At 45.6% G+C, this 21,655-nt stretch overlaps 1 protein-coding gene across 1 annotated transcript; it reads left to right on the top strand.

The window, feature by feature from the left end:
• The first annotated feature begins 7,591 nt into the window (after positions 1 to 7,591).
• Positions 7,592 to 20,850, top strand: NWD1 (NACHT and WD repeat domain containing 1). Its single transcript, XM_059831635.1, has 18 exons — positions 7,592 to 7,675; positions 8,384 to 8,500; positions 10,090 to 10,378; positions 10,770 to 12,042; positions 12,448 to 12,651; positions 12,834 to 12,993; positions 13,487 to 13,604; positions 14,086 to 14,250; positions 14,784 to 14,978; positions 15,421 to 15,543; positions 15,720 to 15,919; positions 16,056 to 16,328; positions 16,648 to 16,738; positions 17,137 to 17,291; positions 18,011 to 18,284; positions 18,656 to 19,212; positions 19,949 to 20,057; positions 20,561 to 20,850. The coding sequence occupies exons 1-18, from the start codon at positions 7,592 to 7,594 to the stop codon at positions 20,848 to 20,850; spliced, it is 4,677 nt and encodes a 1,558-aa protein (XP_059687618.1).
• Positions 20,851 to 21,655: the final 805 nt, after the last annotated feature.

The following is a 21,655-nucleotide window of genomic DNA, read 5'->3' as shown; positions in this document are numbered from 1 at the left end:
ATACAACCAGATGAAAGCCAGTACAAAAGGTGAAATGATTTGTGGGCTTGGGTTTTGACAGTGCCTTAATTTTGTGAGTTTCCCTCCCCTTCAGTAGAAAACAGGAATTCTACCTGCCAAGTCAACTGCCTGGTTTTGCAGATACTGCTCTACTGAAGCCTGATGTATCACTAGCATGCGCAAGACTGTAAGTGTTCTATGAGATGTCTGATTCAAGGGAAATTTTGTTTTATAAAAGCCATCAACAAATAAAAATTGTGAAGTGACTCTGGTTGTCCACTGGCACTTGAGGAAATACCTGTGTTTCTTTTACTCTGGCCAGTCGCAGAAGCCACACACTCATTGGTCTACAAAAGTCTCCTTGGCCTGATGACAAAATGATTCTAACTGAAGAGAGAGATTCAAACTTCAATATGTCCTACAAGTATGCCTAAGCATGTTCTAAATGGAAATAACATGGTAAACGGTCCATTGCTTTTGTTGTATTTGTAGTGTCATCCAAGCAGACTTTCTGAGATTTCAGGGAGGGAAGTAAGGAAACTAACTTCCTTTGGTGTTTGAACCAGTTGACTCTTGTCTTCCCTTTTGTCACTATAAGAGGAAGGAAGGACATTCACCTGGGACAGGTAAATACACACATGCGCATACAACCACACACACACAATTCTAGCATATTTATATGGAGTTGCAGTATTTCTGTTTAAAACTGAAAAAAATCAAAATGCTTTGAACAAGCGTGAATATTTATTTAGCATGGTACTGTTAGCTGGTGCGCTGCTTTCTAAGTGCCAGACTCCTTGCTCTTCAAAGTCTTTTGGACTGAGTCAAATCATAGCTGCTAACCAAGAATAGATAGGAGAAATATTCCAAGAGATGTTAAAATTAAAGCTGTGTAAACCTTCAAAGTACCTTATCTGGAATAGGATTAGTATTGAGAAGACAGCTGCCATACAGAAGAGCCGCAAGTTTCATTTAGTGAAGCTTTTCATAGTGAGAGATACAGAACCTTTCTTGAATTTCCATGGCTCAGCGCTGGTAGTCCTTGGCACAATTCCAGACAAGCGTCCTTCATCCCAAGAAACAAAGATGGATCTTTCAAAAGCAGCATATTTTAACCATTGCTGCACGGACACAGGGTTCTGCAGGGCTGCTTCTACACTTCTGGGAAGCCCTAATTTACCTGTACATATGCTTCTTCCTTAAGACTCTGCTCCAACCAGAATGAAAACGGTAGCTGGGCATTTCCTAGAGGGACCGAGCAACTTCCCATCTCCATGGCACAGAGATGGGAGCAATGAGGAAAACACAATGCAGTCGATCTACCTGGCTCACTAAATGAGGACCTGCAAAGGGCTATTTATTTTCTGAAGGGTTTCACTTGTCTCCCCCCAGATCTAAATCTTTAAAAATGCTTATTAATACTCCTTAATTTATCAGAACAGTTGAGAAGATAAGCTGCATTGGCACGTGGGATTTAAAGTCTCTGTATGACCCAGCCAATGGAAAAGAGGGTCAGTACAAGCCTTATGCATATTAAAAAACAACTCCAGAAAAAAGCACTAGAATGTTTCATGTGGTTTAACCATTCTCCTCTCCCACGACATCCATTTCAGGGTTATGAACAAATTTTGCTCAGGACCTGGACAGAACAATAAAGAGCAGACTGGTGACAGTAGGTATTTCAAGTGCTTTGAAAAATCCTACGATGTCTCAGGAGTCCCATGCTGTGCTGGCTGTGCAGAATGTTCCCGGCTCCAAACGCCGCTGCAGCACAGGGTAGGAGAGAAGCATGCCAGGGCTTAGACTTCCACAGGACAGACGTCATTGCCTCCAAAGATGTTCTGATCTGATAACTCCTGATACTAACTCTAGTGAGATGTAGCTAAATTTAGCAATAGGTTTAATCCTCAGAGAGGCCCTGGTTGCCTGATGGAAAAAGCAAAGTGTTTCAGTTGCTGCTCTCAGCATTTCTTGTTGATTGACAGGTTTCCCTTTTCTGTTACATAAAGTGAGCCAAACCCAGTGCCTACAGCTTTTTCATCGTGGCAGGTCAGCTTCACAGATAGGGAAAGCTCTACAGCCCTTACTGTGTTTGTAGAAAAAATGAAACCCATAAGATAATTTTACAGAAAACTTTAATAATTCTTCACAGTAAATGAACTGAAGTAAAAAAAAAAATGGGAGGCCAAAGGAAGGAATTTCTATATGGAAGAGCTTATGTGAGAAAGGGCAAAGCCAATACAACAGAGTGCCAAGCTAGAGCAACCAGTGTTCTTGTTTTCCCCTTTTCCTTTTATTACTAATGACAGCATGTACACTCTTCCACATTTTGTCCAAAGAGTAACCAAATGACATAATCTAGCTAAGCGGAAAGACCCAGAAGAGAAAGATGGATGTTACCTTGGCCATCTCCTGAGCAACAGAGAAGTTGTTCCTTTCAACTCTTGCCAGGTGATTAGCTGCCAAATGCTAGGAAGACAGGACACTGACAAGGCAAACGACTAGCAATGGAGAAAATATGCTGTTGATACCAAAGCCCAGACAGTCACTCTGCACACAGAGCATTGATATTTGCCTCTTTAGGATGTTCTTACTATTGGCCCCGAGGAGATCTGGTTTGTCCCATGTGCCCATCCACAGTAAGGAAAGGCCAATTAAAGGGGTTTGGATTTCATCAGTCACCAACAGTGCGGTTCTTACTTGGTAAACACCCACAAAATTACCTCCCAGCTAAGAATTTAATCCTGCTCTCACATGGTCTGTAAAGGCAGCAGTCTGTGAGCAAGCTGTTGGGGGATGATGGCTCATGGAACAGACAGACGGTGAGAAAACACATTCCCTATCATGCCAGAGCCCACGCTGCCATTGTGACTCACAGTTGCTACTCACTTCACCTCTGTGATAACACTTCTGACAAAAAGGAGATGTTGGTAGCACTAAGATCAACATTCACGAATATCTTTGAGTCTGGTCTCTCTTTTACACTTGTGCATTTGCATCTTTCACATGCTGTCCCTAGAAAAAGTGCCATTTATAATATTTTCTATCATGACCCTTATCTCTTTCCTTTATGTTCCAAAAGAGAATATGGAGAGGAAATTTATTACAGAGCTTGTGAATGTAACCTTTTTGGAAGATTCAATGTGAGATAGTGATTTCATCTTAGCTTTAGGGTACAGGTAGGCTATAGACGTGGAATGCAGGAAAACAGGTCTGATATGTTTAGAGGCTTGAACATTTTTATAGCCTGAGGAAATCCAGAATGCCCCTGGAAAAGATTTGGTTGGTTGATTTTGTTTGGTTTTGATCTGCAAATTACAGAAAGCTCACCAGAAACCATAACACACATGCTGCATTCCTGCAGAAAGCAAGCTGCTGCTTTTCCAATTATCCCAGCCCCTGATGCTTCTCAATCAAGCTGGCAGATCTTCACTTTCAAAAAAACCAAAAGATCTGCTAGTTGGGGACTTCTGCTCCCACTGCAGCCAACGGCTTTAATCAGTGAGTGAGCTAAATTTCTTTGATTTGTTAGTGACAAGAATCAGTAATAATGACAGGTAGATGCAGTGTGAGATGCGTATAGCATGTCACAGATTGCAGTGCCTTGAAGAACAGTCTAAAAATCCATGACTTTAGAGTCCTAATGTTGTCTTATATTAGATTTAGACTAATGTAGGCTAAACCCTAATATAGGCTCTCTGTAATGTTTGTCTCAAGGTAAGATGCTTCGTCTCCCTGCCTTTTTGATTTATGATAGATTAGGATGTCGGTTAATCTCTTCTTATTTGGCTAGATGGCTGTGGAAATTAATCAAGTATTGTCTGCAAAAGGAGCCCATAAATACAGATTACTAATTTTTCTTTAATTACTCCTCTGTATGCCAGAGATACACAGGGAGTACAGACAAGGATAGACACCAGCCTCTTAAATCTCATTTTGTGAGAGAAACAGAAAAACTACAGCAGCTGCTCTGGCTGATACTGGTTTTCTCTGACATGCTCAGTTCAGTTTCCTGGAAAAGGCAAAACCCACAGAAATAATAGATTATGGTCTCCTGTGAGAAAATGGGGAAGCGGAAAGTGGTTCTGAGTGAGTGAATCTGCTTGGCTGGTATAGCACCATCTCTGTTTCCACAGGACATGGAGAAAGCAGCATTTCTTATGGGAAAAGCTATACAGAAGAAATACAGAAACACATATTGAAACAAACTGAAATAGCAACGTGCTGTGAATATTGGAAAACAGACCAGCATGGAAGAAAGACATTGAAAAGCATGCTCTGTGAACATGAGGTGGAGACACCTATTCTGTTAGGGCCTCTGCTGAGATGTTTGCACCAGTTACCTTCTCTCCCTGTCCAAATGCCCTTGGAATGCACAAAGACGTTATTTTTCTACTTGTTCTTTGTTGCCAGCTGCAGTTTCCTGCCTTTGAGCTCAACAATTGACGCTACAGGTGACCACTGCAGCAGCACACACTGATCCCCTCGGCGGGGGGATTAGCAGGTGGGTCATGGATGTTGTCCTGCACTATGTAACTCAAAACTAGGAGCAACAGCCAAACAGCTTCTGTCACTGGAGTTCGACTGTTAGCTGCAGTATCCCTCGGGAAGTCTTTTTTCTTCTCTCTTTCTGATTTCTACTTACTTGCTGTTTTTTTGTAATTTAATTACATTTTTCTTTCTACCTTTTCCCACATGCTGCTCTTTTGGGGGTGGTACCCCAGTCCAAACGTAGCCATTAAGTAGTGAATATTTATTGTGCACTGTTTAAATGCCTTTTATGCACAGCTTGACAGAATGCAAATAGTGACAGGGCATAGGCATACTCCCTGGGTATCAAGAAACCTGCTTTAAATGGCTGAGAGTGCCTGAACCATAAATGATACTAGTACTGGCAGGCTTACCTGATGCTGAAATACACAGATGAGTATTTCTAAAATAGTCAAGGGTAGCGAACAAAGGGACCTCAGGTGTACAGCACCTGATAGGGAGCACATTTACTGCGTTAGAAAGAGACCCTGGGGATTCTGCCCAAGTGACAAACACTGGTTGCTATAGAGATATCTGTCCTCTTCAAATACAGATGGATCACTCCAGGATGCGGTGAGGTTTCACTGCATCTCAGTGCAGCCAGTCAACCATTTCCTACTGTTCCTATCAAAGTAGCTGAAATTTTCCCAGACTCTCCTTAAAAGAAGGAGGAAGCCAGCTTTCTGGAGAGAGGCACCACTGACTGGTGTTCGTTGCCATTAGTCATCCCTCTAATGAGCAGTCTCTGCTGAGGAGAGCTCAGGGAGTCCAGATAGCAGCATGAGCTTCAGTCCAGATACACGCCGGGATCTGCTCTGTGGGAAGATGGTTCCACTTCCTTTGCAGCCCTCCAGCCTGGTCCGAGTCTTCATCAGCTCAGTTTTTTCAGGTAAATAAGCTGAAAAGTCCTGAAGCTGCTCAATGCATCAGGCACTCTCTCTGCTAGAGTCTGCAAAGTGTTACAATGCGGTGAGACTACTATGCTTAGCAGAGAAGCTATAAGCTTGCAGCTTCATTTGAAAGTGAAGATGTCTGATCTGCTGCATTTTATATACAGCTTTATTCTGTCACACCCAATTTGCACTGAGGACATGCCAGAGATGGCAGAATTCTGCATTAGCGATGGCATTTGCAGTGAAGCCAAATTCAGCATAGGCACTACTGTGCAATAACAGCTCAGTGCGGCACAATGCCTGCCTGCACACAAGACAGCGAAGTTCACAGGCTTTCTTGAAACCCTGGGCAACACACATTTGATTCCCATCCACCACTGTAACAGCAAGATATATTTGTGAAGAACTTCTCTTCTTGGACAATATCCAAATATTTCCCACTTCCTCTGCCTACTGGGACACAGTTGCCAGACTGAGCTCCTAAAGTGGTAACTGGCAGGGGGGAGCAATGACTCAGATTTTCAGGAATTACAAAACTCTGATTCCTGTTCTTCTGAAAATCATTCACTCTGTCTCCATTTTTAAGTAAGGAAACATAGGCTTAGACAGGCTCTCAATTCCACACAAAGTGCCTTCCAAAGAAAGGAAACACTGCAGCATCTCTTCCAGTAGGAGATAACGTGATGAATATGCTGTTTGGACAGTCAGGTGTTTCCAGCCTAAGCAGACAGGTCAGCATTTACAGAAACAGTTACAGCTGCAGATGCTGGAAGGAATGTATGAGAACTGCAGACAATCTGAAATTAGTGGACATATAGGGACACAGCTAGTGGTAAGATTTTACTTACACCACCTGTCCAAGTTGTGGTAGACCTCATGTATTTTCAGGAACAGTTTTGGGATGAAGGATGTGACATGTGACTGGATTTTCACCAAAAGACAGGGTTATAAGTTAAACCCACTCTCTCACTGTAAGGTTTGGAATTCATGTGGGTTGGAGTGTAAAGCGATACAAGGATTTCCCGTAACTAGTGCAACCGTGGTGAGAGCTAATGAATTATTCCAGGGGTATTACGCTGAGAGTGCTTGCTCCCTGTTGGACAGCAGTGGAGACATGATAATTCCTAACCCAAGGGAGCTCTTTCCTCATCTGATGCCGGCACAGACTTCATTAGTGATCACTTTTCACTTAGACAGCCCCAATGAAAGCTGCAGGTACAGCCATTCCCCATCCTAATTTTAGCATCCCCTCTTGTACTACTTTATCACATGATTATGTAGTGCCATGAATGTTTGCATAATTCTGGGGAAAGAATATTCCAGTTCTGAAGAAATTATAATCTCATATGATAACACATATGTAAGGAGAAAAATGTCCTTTATATTCCCCGTGTCTCTTAATTTTGCAGGTGTGACCAGTATCCATGACCTGTCTATCAGTGAACAGGAGAGGGTGCATGCATGTGGGTGCTGGGAGTGAGCACTCATGCTTCTGTTTGTGTGCATATATGCGCTTACTCTTCTTCCTGTTTGCTTTGTCCTCCTAATTTATCTTAACTTTACCTAGTTTGTTGTTTGATTTAATTCAGTGAATATGTCACTTAAAAGGTGTCAAAAAGATTTTTCTAGAAAGTGGTAATTTCTCTTGTAAAAAGCACAGCAGGGGAAGCGGCCATAAAAATTTCACAGAGTTGACTCTGTATGAAAAGATTCCCTGTGGGTAGAATTGCCTTTTATTGTGGCTATTTATCACTGCCGAGATGGCCAGCAGCGTGGCTGAGTGATCTTAAAATAGGATGGAGGATTTACCCTAGTACGATGTAAGAAATATATTTTTCTCGATCGATACTACTGTATTGTATTCTATAACTATGCAATCCAAAATTTCCAGACCCAGAGTTTTCATATTACCAAATAAAAACACAGTGTGACAAGCCAGTATAGAACCTTGAAAACACACTCGCATTGGTAATGTAGGAACGCGGGCACAAGCCTGGAAACCACAGTTTTACAAGACTTAACCACAATTTCATCTATATGAAACTCAACACAGATTAGACGATAGCAACATGAACTGCATTTTCAGTGCAAGGTCTAAAATGTCAAGTAGACAGGCCGGCTCCAAATTCCTAACTTCTGTTGTGCTGCACAAACCCTTCCATGCAGACATGGCTATGGAAAGAGAGACCCTCCTGGAGAAAGCATACCCAGAAGCGCAGGCCTTCTGTCAGAAGCACGGCCTAATGTTTGAGGTAAATAATTTCTCTCCTGTCTATCCTATCCAAAGGCCATCAAAATATGTGGGATGGAAGAAAAAAAACCTGAAAACGCTCATAGGTTTTCCATCTCCTTAGAAGCCTCCTAGGAGTCAAATACTGCTATACCGATTTCCTAGAACTTTTGGATGAAGTATATTTGTATGCTTGAGTTGTATGGATTTCAATGCAGAGTTAGGTGGCTAATCATCTTCAAGCAGCCGGACATGAGGGTTTACATCATCCTTTTGTTTCTATGTTCAACTGGAGAAAAGTTCCATGTATAAATTCCACTGGATATACTTCAGTAGTTGAACTAGTTCTAATTATACTGATTTGCACAGAACTTAGAGCATAAAAGGGACTATTGAAACGTGGGGGATCCTTATCTTCTACGGTAGAAGATAGGCTTGAAATGTTGCAGCAAATAACCTACAGACTTGAGATTCCTTGTCCTGAAAGACTAAGTTGCTTACTTGGTTACCCATGGTCCAAATCCCTAAGTCTTTCACAGGAGAAATCCCTACCGAGAGATTTTGAATATCTCAGCGTCTCTTGCAGAGTTCCAGTAATTAAAGTTGCATACCACTAGTGTTCAGACTGATCTAAAAATTAAACGTGATAGAATGACTTAATTTTCCCATGTCACTGTTTTTATGATAGTATTGACTAGTCTGAGAATCTTAAAAAAATATTTTTATGCAGGTAATTGACTTGAGATGGGGTATTTCTGAGCTTGTAGACACTGATCACAGAAACACACAACTCTCTCTGGAGGAAATTGAAGCCTGTCAGAAACTGTCAGCTGGTCCCACCTTCATTGTAAGTGCCAGCACTGCGGTGCCTGCTCAATCCCTATGGCTAAAAAGAGACATACAGGGCAAGCCACACGCACTCAGAAGGTCTACTGGACAAGTAAGGTGGTTTTCAAAAGTAATTAGCCTGCCTGAGCAGCTTCACAAACCAGCTAGCTGATGGGGCTGAGATGTCAGTAACTGCTGGTAGTCCCTGAAAGACAGAAGGAGTCTAGACAGGAACACACATATGGTCCAGCAAATCTCTTCAGAGCAGAAGATAACAGGGGTCGTGTTTGTTAACTAGCAGATATAAGAGGCAGATGGAGACAAACATAAAGCAAGAAGCTCTTGCTCCAAGCTTGCTTCCTGCCCAATACCTCAATATTGAGGAGATTTTCTCGGTAACTAAGGAATAAATACAAATTCCCCATGCAAAGAACCAAAAATGAAAATGCCATAGCAACCACCAGGGACAGGGCTGGGTGTCACACTGCAAGCTGATGCCTGTTCCACGCTTCTGCCTCACTCAAATCCCTCCGATCACTCCTTCTAACCACTGAAAGCTCCCCACAGCAGCAGTCCACCTCAGCTTCCTTGAAGCGCTTTGGTGACAGCCCTGATCAGAAACCCACACCCAGAATTTTAAGCCTTGCAGAAAGGGAGAAGAGGTTGAGACACCTGCAGAAGTGCCAGGTTGCTTCCTCGGGTTGTTCTGGTTTTAGAAAGGGAGCAGGAAGGTTTTGCTGAACAAAGAGAATAAATACACAGTCCCAGGGGGTATAATTGAAGCCACAAGTAAGTAAATAAGCAATTAAGTATTTGTGCAAGTTGTGCCTCATTTCCCCCCGAGCCACTTCCACCAGAGACCAGCAACAGAGAGGCAGAGACCATGGACCATGAGAGCCTCACCACAGCGTAAGTGCAAACCATCGCCGAGCTCCCTGCAGCTCACACCTCTGTTAGCAGCGTCGCATCGCATATGCAGACGACACTAGCATGCACTCAGGCAGTGCCTCCCTCAGACTGATTCTCAGTGTGTACCTAGAAATCTCAGTAGAGCCAGCCACAAAGGTTTCACTACTCCCTCTTGCCTTTACACACACCAGAAAGGCAGTGCTTGAGGGTTACACTGTGGGTTTGCGCTCTGAGCTCATTTTGGTTGTTTCCAGACTGCATGGATACGGGATCCTGACCCTTTTCAGGACGTCCTTCTTCCCCAGCCCAGCCTTCAGTCCTAATCAAAAGTCCTCCCCAGGCTCAGTCCTGTTCCCTTAGTCCTTCTCCACCCCAAAGCCAATCTTACAGCACCATTGGCCAAAGCCCCCAGACCAGTTCTGCTCTGTGCCTCACCTCCATCATTCTCCCCCCCATACACACTGTAAAGGCCTGAGGAGCAGCTGCTGTAAAGCCACTTCTCCCCAACCATGGGACAGGCTGGGGCTCTGCTTGGCTGTTCCCATCCAACATGGAAGCCACAAAGGCGCTGTAGTTACCAGCAAGTTTTCTGAGCAGCCCTCTCTGGCAATCCTAGGGCTAAGGCAGGCAGCCAGTCCACATCCCCGCTGTCACTGCAGAAGTAGTGCCTGAATGCCGGACCTTTTTTGCCTGTTGCAGGGACTCCTGGGGGACCACTATGGCCACCAGACTGTGCCTCGGCTCATTGCGGAGAAGGAATTTGAAGCCCTCACTCTGCAGCTCTCAGGGGACTCTGCCCAGCTCCTGACACAGTGGTACTGGCGGGATGAGAATGCGCTGCCCACCCGCTATGTGCTGCAGCCGGCTGAGGGGCAGGCCTGGCATTGCCTGGAGAGACGCCTGGCCTCAGTGCTGCGCGGGGCAGCCCGGAAGGCAGAGAGGTGTGGGCTGCTCGGCCCAGAGCAGAGGCACTGCTACCACAAATCAGGTGTGTTCTGGCAGGGCTTTAATGTCCTTCTAACCAGAGCTGTCAGGGTGGATAGCTGTTTGTTTCAAGACAACATCAGATTGTATACAACAGGAAAGACGCAGGGAAGGAAGAGACTATCTGCCATATCCAGAATCCTGAGGGGGGAGGTTGGTGCTGACTAGCAAACAGTAATACACCAGATAGAAATTTTTCTCCTTTTTCCGCCCCAATCTCCCTGCACATCCAAGAGTACACCTACCTCAGAGGACATGGGGAATGCTGACCTGCTAGCATCACGTGAAATACAGAAGGACCAACGGATGTCACATTAATGCTGATGGATGGCTTTTCCTGTGTTCTGTTCCAAAACCGAAAGCTCACATCTCCCTTTTTTTTTTTTTTTTTGTAGCGATTGAATGGGAGATTGAACAGGGTCTCCTCAACACCCAGGAGAGCAACCCGGGGGCTTTCATATTCCTCAGAGAGGTTGAGGATTCCAACAGACAACTTGGGCAAGGGACAAACAGTGAGCTGTTAGAAAAAGAGGACAATCTGGAGAGTGAAGCAAATGAGCTGCTTCGCAACCTTAAAGCAAAAATTGCAAGCCATTATCCCAAACACCTCAAAGTACAAACACTGGCATACAGTAAAGACTCTGGGAACCCTCAGGGCAAGGAGAATAATAAATACCTGAAACAACTTTGTGAGCAGTTCACTGCTGTCACTAACCACCAGGTTTTAGAGAATGTTCGATGCCGAGGACAGATGAGCGAGGAGCCAAGGCAACTTCTGCAGGAGTTGGGCCACCACACAGCTCTGTGCCTGAAGAACTGCAGATTTTTCTGTGGGAGACAGAATTTACTGGATAACATTTTTCACTGTATTAGGCAGAACAATGATAAAACCCACACAGCCCTCATCCTTTATGGGCCACCAGGCTGTGGAAAAACAGCTGTGATGTGCAAACTATCTGAGCGGGTGCAAGCTGTTTTAGGGAAAGACAGTGTAATTGTGATTCGCTTGCTGGGGACATCCCAACTCAGTTCTGCCGTTCACAGCCTGCTGAGGGACATTTGTCTCCAAGTGTGTTTAGCATTTGATTTGCCACTACCTCCAACCCAGACCAAACAGGCTTGCAGTGATTTAGTTTTGTTCCTCAGTAAACTCCTCCTCACCATCTCCCATTGCAGCACACAGACCCTGGTGTTGTTCCTGGACTCTGTGGAGAGATTACTTCCTGCTGATGGTGCTCACAGATTCCACTGGCTCCCTACAGATTGCCCTCCAAAGGTCCACATCATCATTTCCGTTTCCACGGCAGAGCCTGATTCTCTGAAAGCCCTCCAACACGCTGTGCCTGAGGCTGAAGCATACTTTGAAGTAGGACCCTTATCCAGTGAGGAAGGTGAGGAGATGCTAGAGATGCTCTTAGCGTCAGACAGACGACGGCTAAGCCCCACGCAATGGGCCTATTTCCGTCAGAGCTTCCCTAGTGGTGGGCAAGCCCTGCTCTTCAAGCTGGCCTTCCATGAAGCCAGAAAATGGGCATCTTACACTTCACCTTCAGAACTAGTGATTGCTAGCACAGCCCAGGACGCCATGCATCGTCTGTGCGAGAGACTGGAAAAGTCACACGGCACAGTCCTTGTGGCTCATGTGCTTGGCTATATTGCTTCCTCACGGTAAGTACTGCTGTCTCCCTGATGGAACAGCCCATACTTCCTGCTGTCCATAGGGAATTCATCTAAATACAGCCAAAACCAGTCAAAGCTCTCAGTTCTATGAGCCTGTGATTGTGTTCATACATATATTTAGCAAGCATAACATTCCTCTCATACCTGGCAGCCTACCTAAACTATTGTCTTGAAGGGAGATGTTCTGGGATTACTTGGAAAAGTAAATTGATCTCCAGGGCTTATCCAGGGTCAGCTGAGACTGCCACGTGTGCATGTGAGCTAGTGAGATTTTTGGTGACTAGTGCTTTTGAACTGCCAGAAAAACCACTCACCCTTCCACTACAGATATCAGTGTAAACAGTAAGGAGGAGGATAAATAATTTCTTTTCATTTATCACACTTCACTTGCAGAAATGGGCTGTCAGACATGGAGCTGAAGGACATTTTATCCCTTGACGATGAAGTTCTCTCAAAGATTCACCGCTGCCACCTTCCTTCAAGTAAAACTATCCTGCGCCTTCCTCCTCTCCACTGGGCACGGCTGCGCAGTGACATGGGAGAGTGCCTGGCAGAACAGAAGGCAGACGGCTTCACCCTTCTTTGCTTTGCACACAGGTACTCTTAGAGGGCTGAAAATGATAAGCCAAACCTCTGAGTATGGGATGCTCCCATCCTGGGCTGTCGGGCACCCCGCCTAGACTCCTCTCCATTCTGAACCTCTGTCAGTGCTGAGACTCTGGAAAAAACCCAGCTCTAGCTCCCTGTTCCAGTACATCTACTACTTTTTCCCTTCCCAGGCAATTTGTTGAAATGGTGCAGAATCGTTATCTATCAAAACAAGACCAAATCAAGAGGCATTTTCTCCTGGCAGATTTCTTCAAGGGGACTTGGAGCTGGGGAATGAAGAAACCTCTTATGTTGCCACACTTTAGCAGGACCTTGAATGCTGACAGGAAGGTGAGGAATATCAGCAGGCATTTCCATACCTGTAAGCTCTGGACCAGGGCTCTGTGTCTCCAGACTGCTGGACAGGGTCTGAAATCAGAAGACATTGGAAATAATAGTAAATAACACTATTCAGCGCTTTCAACAATGACAAAGATATATATATTTTATGTATATGTATGTACATAATTTTTTAAACAAGTATCTCCAACCAAGGAGATCTAAAGTAATTTTACAGACTTTGTCATGCAGTCTTCATATACGTAAAAGGCTACTGCAACAAGGAAGTAATTTATTATTCACATCTGCAGAAAGGCAGCCTGCCTTAGACTGTAGCAAGAGAAATTTAGAGTCATTAAAAACGTTTCCTACTAACAGGAAAATAATGAAAGTTCTGGAAGTGCTGCCTGGCATACCATGAGATAGCATCTAGCACTGACGTTGTGAAAGCAAACAGATTAATCCAGAAGCCATGTCTCAAACCCACTGTTCTGGTTACTCCCAGGTAGCCCCTCAGCCACTCTGGTTCTCTGATACTGTTGCAAATCTGAGGAAGTTGAGTGAATTGCCATTTCATTTACTTAATGCTGGACGAGTTGAGGAGCTAAAACGGGATGTGCTGGGTAAGGACTGGGCAAGAGGGGGTATACAGTGCTCTGCAGAGGCGTGCTTCATGCCTACAGGCACAGGGAAGAATCACAACCTTTCTGTACAGCATCAACAACCGCTGTGGGAAGGAAGCTTGAAAAAGAGAAATAAACTAACTTGTACGAACTGTTATCCTAGAATTATTGCCACACTCCCTTAGTAGCTGAAAGAAATGATCTAGATCCTCTAAACGCTGAGAAGAAAAACATATTAAAAAACCTAACAAATTAAAAAAAAAAAACCACCACATAAAGCATTTAAGAGGCTAAAGAAGGAACTGTGACAATGGGAGCCCTCCACCTCCTCAGCAAATGAGTCCTAGTTCCACTGCTAGTGGCTGTTAATCCTTCTATCCCCTCCTTCCCCAAAAAAGCATTTTTTTATCTCAGTTTTTTCAGAATAACTGTGCATTCTCAGGGCTGATGTTCTCTGCTCTAATAGTCTTTCCTTCTGCAGGGAATATGAACTGGATCAGCTGTAAAATAATTGCCTCTGGAATAGAGAGCGTTGTTGATGACTTTGCCATGTGTACTGAATGCATCAGCTGTCCAGAACTACGCCTTGTGCAGGACACGCTTCTCCTTTTGAAGCCTGCAGTCAGCAGTATACACAGCCCTGAAGGTAACAGCTCTGTCAGAGTGACCGAGCGTGACACAAATGTTTACCAGAGGAAAGAATTGGAATTTTCTGAGGAATTACAACCAGTGACAAAATTCTCTGTTCTGGGATCCATCAAAGGACTCATAAATGCCTCATTCTGGTAGGGCCTCTGTTTGGGAAGCTGAGGTTTCTTCTTTGTCAACAGGCATTTTATTTCATTAGAGCAGTTCACCACGACCAAAGTGCCTGTTGCCCTACGTCTAGTAGAAGCTCCTGTTAGCTATCCGGATTCTCTTGCAGCTTTAAAGCTAACTAGAGGAGAGGGTACACAGTGCTGCTCCTCTCTCCAGAATACCCACTCCTCCCTCAGGGGAAAAATCCTGCCACACCATTACATTTGCCCATGTTTTACACTGTAGCCTTCCTTATATTATTCAAGGTCCTGGCCAGATAAGGCCAACTCAGTGCGTCACACAAAATACAACCATGGTAGCTCTCACAGGCCCACCACAGTCATGTTCTAAAATGCTTTTTTGTCTCTGCCCTCTTAGGAGTGAGTATAATATACACGGAAGTGTTGGCCAGACTTCTTTTTTTTGTACCTTCTTACCCGGAGGTAATCGGGAAGCTGTGCCAGCAGTGTCTAAGCTGGTGCAGTGTCTGTCCCTACCCTGTTCTCATTCCACTGTGCGGATTTCTCCAGCCGCCTGGGGGGCCCCTACACACAACGCTCACCGGATTCCTCAAAGGTAGGATTAGTCCTGGAGACAGATACAAATCAAAAAGATATCTAATAATCCATCTGTTGTGAATGAGATCCAAGAAACATAATAAATAAACAGAGCAAGAAGGAGAGAACATCTGTTTCTGTAGAAATACAGTTTTGCCCGTGACCCTGCACAAAGGCGGGAGAAAGGCCCATTTGCCTTTGTGCTCAGTCACGCACCAGTCCCATTGGCAATTGCTTCAACAAATGAGGATAAAGTGGGTCATTTTGTCGTCAGGACAACAAAAGCACACACTGACCTAGATATGCCTGAGGGAACCTAATCTTGCTCTTGGCACAGGCTACGGGGTTCAGACAGTATAGAGGGGGTTCCAGTTGGGGAAACACAGCGTATTAACAATCTCAAAATCTCTTTTCTGTCTGTGGTATCGAGAACAGCCTCTCCTCTTTGTGTATCACGGCAGGTGTCACAGCGATGGCACTTAGTTCTGATTACCGATTGCTGGTGGCAGGTTCCCAGGATGGCTCAATGCTTGTCTGGAATATGGAAGTTTTTGAGATGCTGCATGCCCTTCCTGGGCACTCTGGTGAGCCTTCTCCACTTTTTATGGTTGGAAAGCTCTTTTCATGTCTGAAAAGAGCTCTGACAGCTTGGCCATCCTTGAGCTGCAGGCACACAGGCACCTCCCAGCTGCCAGCATTCTCCCAATTGCTGAAAGCACTGAGAATCCCTCATTATGTGAATCCTCATCTTATTTTATAGCTGAGGTGAGATGTGTGAAAGTGTTTGGAAAAGGAACCCGTGCTGTTTCAGCTGCCATGGATCACAGTCTGCGCATCTGGAATTTGATTTCTGGCAGAGCAAGGTTTATTATCCAGGATACACATATGGAAGAACAGCCCTCACATCACCTTCACGTGGATGAGGGGCACATGATTGTATATTCTTCTTCAGATACAAAGGTATGGCCAGTCTTTAACTTAAAGCGTGCTGGAAGAACAAGAACTTTAGAACTTACAGTCACAATCACAAAGGTTGTAGACAGAAAAGCTACCTCAGTCCTCACTACTCCTATCTCTTTTGCCACCTCTTTACTAGGTCAATGCTTGGCACCTGGAAACAGCAGAACTCATCTTCCAGATTTCTGGAGAGGGGTCAGATGCATGGATGTGTTCTGCAGTATTCAGCCCAAGGTTGGTGATTATGACCGTGTCTGAAGGAGGAATGCTGAGTCTGTGGAACAGCAACACCGGTGAGCTGAGATCCAAATGTCAGCTATCAGGGCTACAGGAAGAAACACCAACGTCCAGTGTTCTGATCCAGAAGCAAGGGAAGATGATAGTGGGATTTAGCGGGGGATCTCTATCCATGGTACACATCTATCTGTTCAACTTTCTTATAATACTTCTTGTATTTTCTTATAATATCCAGAGGTTTACTGAGCCAGACTTGGATCTGGTAACCAAGAGGCCTTCTTTCTCCATTCTGAATAGAGCATCCTCCTCAGACTTCCATATCCTAGTTCCCAAACAGACAAGCATAACACTTTCTATCCTTCTGCACCTTATAGCTCTGCCCAATACCATGCAGCCAAATTAAATTTCACTGCCAATCTATTCTCTTCCCTTCATGAGAGAGGGAGCTCAGCTATCCTAGCTTCATGTCTTACTCTTGCCTTATTTTTGTGCAGATCTCTTCTGATGGAAACAGTCTGCTAGAGAAGCTTCCTGGAAGGGTTTGCTTTGTGGTGGTGTCAGAAGATGAGTCCATTCTTGCTGCAGGTTCAATAGCACCCATTCCTTAGGAAAATGTTGGTAATAGCTGCTCTCCCACATGCTAAGGGTCCTTTAAAAGGGGCCAGCATGTGGAATTTCCCATTAGCCTGGCCTTTTTCAACTATTGAGCCTAAGGTAGTAACAAAGATTGGGTGAAATTCTCTTTGTGAAGAGTCAGAACATTGCCTGTGTACCAGGAGCCCTTTCTCAAGGGAGTAAGTGAGATGTAAGTAGTGAAAAGGACTTAAGCTGGCATGATTATTTTTTAGGGTTTCCAAGCTACCCTTTGGGCTTATCTTTAAAGAAATATAGGAATTAAATCATATGCATAAGGACATTGTGTTGAAGGGGATTAGAGACTTCCCCAGCTCAATAAACCAGTAACTAACATGTTATTGTTTTAGGCTTTGAGGAGTATGTGCGAGTGTACCTGGCAGACCCAAAGGGATTCCACAGGTTCCTAGCAGCAGATTTGGAACATGAAGGAACGGTTCATACAGCTGTTATCTCTGCTGGCAACAGCATTATTGTTACTGGTTCTCAGGCTGCATCTGTCCAGGTAGGAAGGAAGGAAGGAAGGCTGAGCAAATTCCCAATCAGAAGCATCTCTTACAAATCCAGCTTACAGAATACGGCCCCAATCCAACAGGTGATCATCCTGATCCCCAGCAACCTGTTTGGGCATTCAATTTGCAGTTCTGAAGATGTTTCTAGTACTGCCACACACCTAAGAAGAAGATGACCATTGACCCTCCTCTTTATTGCCTCAAGCCTTTCTGTTCTCCTTTTATTTTTGACACTGAATGGAGAGCGCTCTACCAATTCAGAGGGCCAGCCTCAAGCCAGTGTATGCCCAAGACCTGAAATACTATTTCATTTCTGAAATGCTTTAAATTTGAACTCCTAAAAGCTGCCTTGTTATCCATCTGCGAGCAGGAGCCAGCTGGAATACACAACATCTGGAGCATTATCTCTTGCCAAAGAAAGAGGTAAACAGCCAGTGCAGTCCAAAAAGTGCAGGATCTAATTAGGGATCTTTCTGAGCAAAGGAAGCAAGCGGGCTGAATAGCTCCAGGTGCTGAATAGCTCCAGGTGCTTCAAGCATTTGTTTTAGGGTAAGAAGGCAATGTTTTGCCTTCTAGTATTCAGATGTTATCCTTTGACTTTACTTATGTTTCTGTACAAGTTAGTTAAGGTATGTTGTTTTACCTCTTAAATAGGACTAAGGAAAAAGTAGCTCGGGCACCGATGACTTCTCCCCTCCCCAACTTTTCGCAGGTGTGGAGTTTATCAGAACAGGGATTGCTGACTGCCACACTGGATGGCATGGGAGCACCAGTAACACTCTTAGCCCTGTGCGATTGCACTTTGGTTTCTGCCTCCCACAGCACACCGTATCTAAGAGTGTGGAACCTCATTTACAATCATCAGCAGAAAACCTTGGCGCCTGTCCCAACTACAGCCTGCACTGCACTGTCCCACGGGGGGAACTATGTCTATTTTACCCAACCTGAAGACAGACAGAAAGTCGTCATCTGGAATGCCACAGAAGGTGAACTGCATCTCAGAAACACTGCATTAAATTAAGCCTGCATATGGGGTAGGAGAGAAACAAAACAAGTCACAGAGGCAACAAAGGTAGGGTTAGTTTTCTGAGCATATGACAAGCATAGTCTGCTCCTTTCTGCTTTTTCTAAGCATGAGATTTAGGAAAATTTGTTTCAGGCTTGGAGAGCTTTTTAATCTCCTCTCCAAAGCTTTTGTCTAGAATAGCTTATTATTATGACATGGGAAAATTGGAAATATGAATAATATGCAAATTACTTCACAAAGAAAGAAGTCAATCACCAGCCCCATCTGAGGGAAGACATTCACGTGCAGTTGGAGTAAGAACAGTCTTGCTGATTTCCTTCTGTTTTACAGGTGAAGTGTGTGACACACTGGACGCCTCTGCCCGAGTGAGATGCCTGGAAATAGCTGAGCAAAACCAGCTCCTTTTCACAGGGCTTACATCTGGAACAGTCCTTGTCTTTCCACTGAACTCCAGGCAGGATGTCACGTGCATCCCACCTCCAGAGTCACAGAAACCAGTCAACGACATGGCAATCAATAAGCAGGAAAAGCAGCTTGCCATAGCATACGACGATTTAGTCCTTGTGCTGGATATTATCCCTGCAGATCCATGCCCAGTGATCGACAGGCCCACCTACACTTTTAAAACTCAGATCCCTGGCGCTCTGATATCCAGAGTGGCTGTCCTTGCAGATTACAGAGTCCTCTATGGCATGACTAGTGGGGACTTATTCCTTTATGACTGCCCTCGGGCCCAAGTGTTTCCTTTGGAAGGTCACAGAAGCCAGATCTCCTGTTTGGAAAGCAGCCACGGAGAGCAGTGGGCACTCAGTGGATCTGAAGATTCCCTGCAGTGCCTCTGGGACTTGGAGTTCTGTCAGCAGGAACACGAGATGTGCTATTATAAGGTACTACAGCGGTAAGACTGTCAATAGTTGATTACTGCCCTGAGCTGTCAGAGAAGATTCAGCTGACAGGATTCCCAGCTCCCAAAGAGAATACCTAAATCCCATATGTAGCTGTTCAAACTGACAGGCAGCAAGCTATTCTCAGAATCTAGGTCTGATTTTAAAGCATCCTTACATCTAGATACCCTATCAAGGTGTCACTGCTGTCTAAGTGAATGAGTGCTGTTAACACCACTCTGACGCTAAACATAAGTCATAGGAGTTACTTATCTACAGCTTATTACTGCTCATTTAGCCAGTGTAAGCTAGATGACACAAAGCAGTGAAGAGAATGAGACTTCACAAGTTAACAATAGCAACAGACGGGGTAAATTGGGCCAGCTCAGGAAAATCCAGCACGGGGGAAGAAAAGTGATGGTGGAGGCTGGATCAATGCTGTTGCTTTCACCTGACAATACACCACAGACGCGTCTGAGCTACTCCTTTCCGTAGGTGGAATCACGGGCATTTGTACAGTCATACTAGGCTCTCCTTCCTGCACGCTATAGAATGCTTCACAACCTAGGGGCTTTATTTTGTGACACCTCCCACCCTCCTTCCAGGACCACTCTTGTGAAAAATCTTTATTTATTACCTGTACTCTTAAGCATTGAATAATCACTGAATACTCTAAGGCATCTTCACTTCAACCTCCATTTACCAGTGTAACAATCTAATCCTCTCTGTCTATTTCCAGCCCACATCTCTCCTGAAAGGCATTTGCTGTGCTTGCTTCTCAAAAGATGATAAGTACTTGTACACTGGGTCGCTGGATCACTCCATTACAGTCTGGGATGTCGCAAGTGGTGAGTAATTGTGAAATGCTAGCAACTACGAGGAAGTCTGTACTCTTTCCTGTATTAAAGAGGCTTGTAGCATCCTTCGTGTTGTCCGAAGGGAAACATGCCATACAGCAACAGTTTGTGCCAGTATCGGAACAGAGGCTAGAATACCGAATCCAGAGGCAGCGCATTAGCATTGTGACTGGAAGCTGCAATTGCAAGACTACAGCTGGAGTACTCCAGCACATAGTAGAGAAAGATATTCTGGGTTCAAATACCAGTAGCCAGTTTAAGGGCAAAGCAAGAAAGGTTTCTGTAAGTTTCTATTATGCAAATCACCTATAATGCTCTAAGGAGAAACAAGCAGCATGGCTTATTTTTTTCCCCTCTCCTTCTTGCTCTTCATGTCACCCAGTTTTACTGAGTTCAAATTGTTTGGTGACAAGGGACCGTTTGAGGGAAGCGTCACATTTTAAGTCCAACCCTACCACTCAGTAAATGTCTTATTCTGAGCTTGGTTTCCACAGGTGCCTTGCTGGCTGTACAGTGTGTGTACACAACTGCTAACAGAATCGTACCAACCGCAGATGGATTTGTTGCAGTAACAAAAGCTGGTTATATAATTCGGGAGAAGTTTCACTGTCCTAAGACCACCCCTCCTCGGTATAACCCACACCAGAACACCGTGGCAACACGTGCGGTAAAATCCAGGAATAAAGACAGGGAAAACTCAAGCAAGCAACAGTACAAGCAAGGAAACTCTTCTGGGAGCCTGACTCAGAGCAGCAAGCTCTCTCAAACCTGTTCAGTGGTGTAAAAAGCAAAGATGAATAGGATAAACCAGCATAAACACCCAGCATTGAGCTTGTGGGTTTCTCTTTCTATCCTTTTGCCTTAGTGTCTCAGAATGACAATATTAAACATTGCTGAAAACTCCGGCGCTGCGGTTAGTCAGTCTATTGATACCGTGGGCAGAACACTACTGCTGTCGAGTACCACAGTAATAACCACCTAAGAAAGGTAAATAGGGACACTTCCCCCCCCCAAATCCCCCCCCAAACCCCCACGTTATCCGGCTACACCACAGCAGGCTCTAGAGCTCGGTGCGGGCCGCTGACCGCCGCCCGGAGCTCAGGAGAAGCCGCCGGCGGACACTCGGCACTGCGGCCTTCCCGCGAGGGCCACCGGTTCCCGGCAGAGAGGCACCGGGGACTTGGGCCGCCGCTGCCCCCTCAGGGGCTCTCCACCAGCCCCGGCCCCACCAGCCCCGGCCCCACCAGCCCCGGCCCCACCAGCCCGCTGCCGACCGCCACCCCCGCGCCCCCCTGCCCGGAGCGCGCTCACCCCGCCGGCGCCGGACCCCCGGTAATCCCCTCCCTCACGCCGCTCACCGGGGCCGGCGCCGCGCCGCTCCCCCTCCCGCAGCCGCCGAGCAGCCGCCTGAGGCGCAGCTCCCGCCATGGCGGTTGAACGGCCGGAAGCAGCGCGCGCTCCCGGGCGGCGCCGACGGCGGCCTCGAAGGTTCCGCGCCGGGCCGGGCCGGGCCGTGGCGCGCGGGCGGGCGGGCCGGCGGCGCCGTGCGCGCTGACGCAGGCGCTCCGCACGCGCTGACGGGGGGCGCG

Source organism: Gavia stellata, chromosome 32 (assembly GCF_030936135.1).
Source record: "Gavia stellata isolate bGavSte3 chromosome 32, bGavSte3.hap2, whole genome shotgun sequence".
NCBI classification, from domain to species: Eukaryota; Metazoa; Chordata; class Aves; order Gaviiformes; family Gaviidae; genus Gavia; species Gavia stellata.
Note: the sequence above shows the minus strand (reverse complement) of the source record. Positions and strands in the feature narration are given on the sequence as shown.

Excerpts from the sequence above, each read along its gene's own strand:
- NWD1 (XM_059831635.1), top strand. The coding sequence starts at position 7,592 with ATGGCTATGGAAAGAGAGACCCTCCTGGAGAAAGCATACCCAGAAGCG. Across the intron at positions 12,043-12,447 it reads GGCTATATTGCTTCCTCACG|AAATGGGCTGTCAGACATGG; the intron begins GTAAGTACTGCT and ends CTTCACTTGCAG. Across the intron at positions 17,292-18,010 it reads CTCAGGCTGCATCTGTCCAG|GTGTGGAGTTTATCAGAACA; the intron begins GTAGGAAGGAAG and ends AACTTTTCGCAG.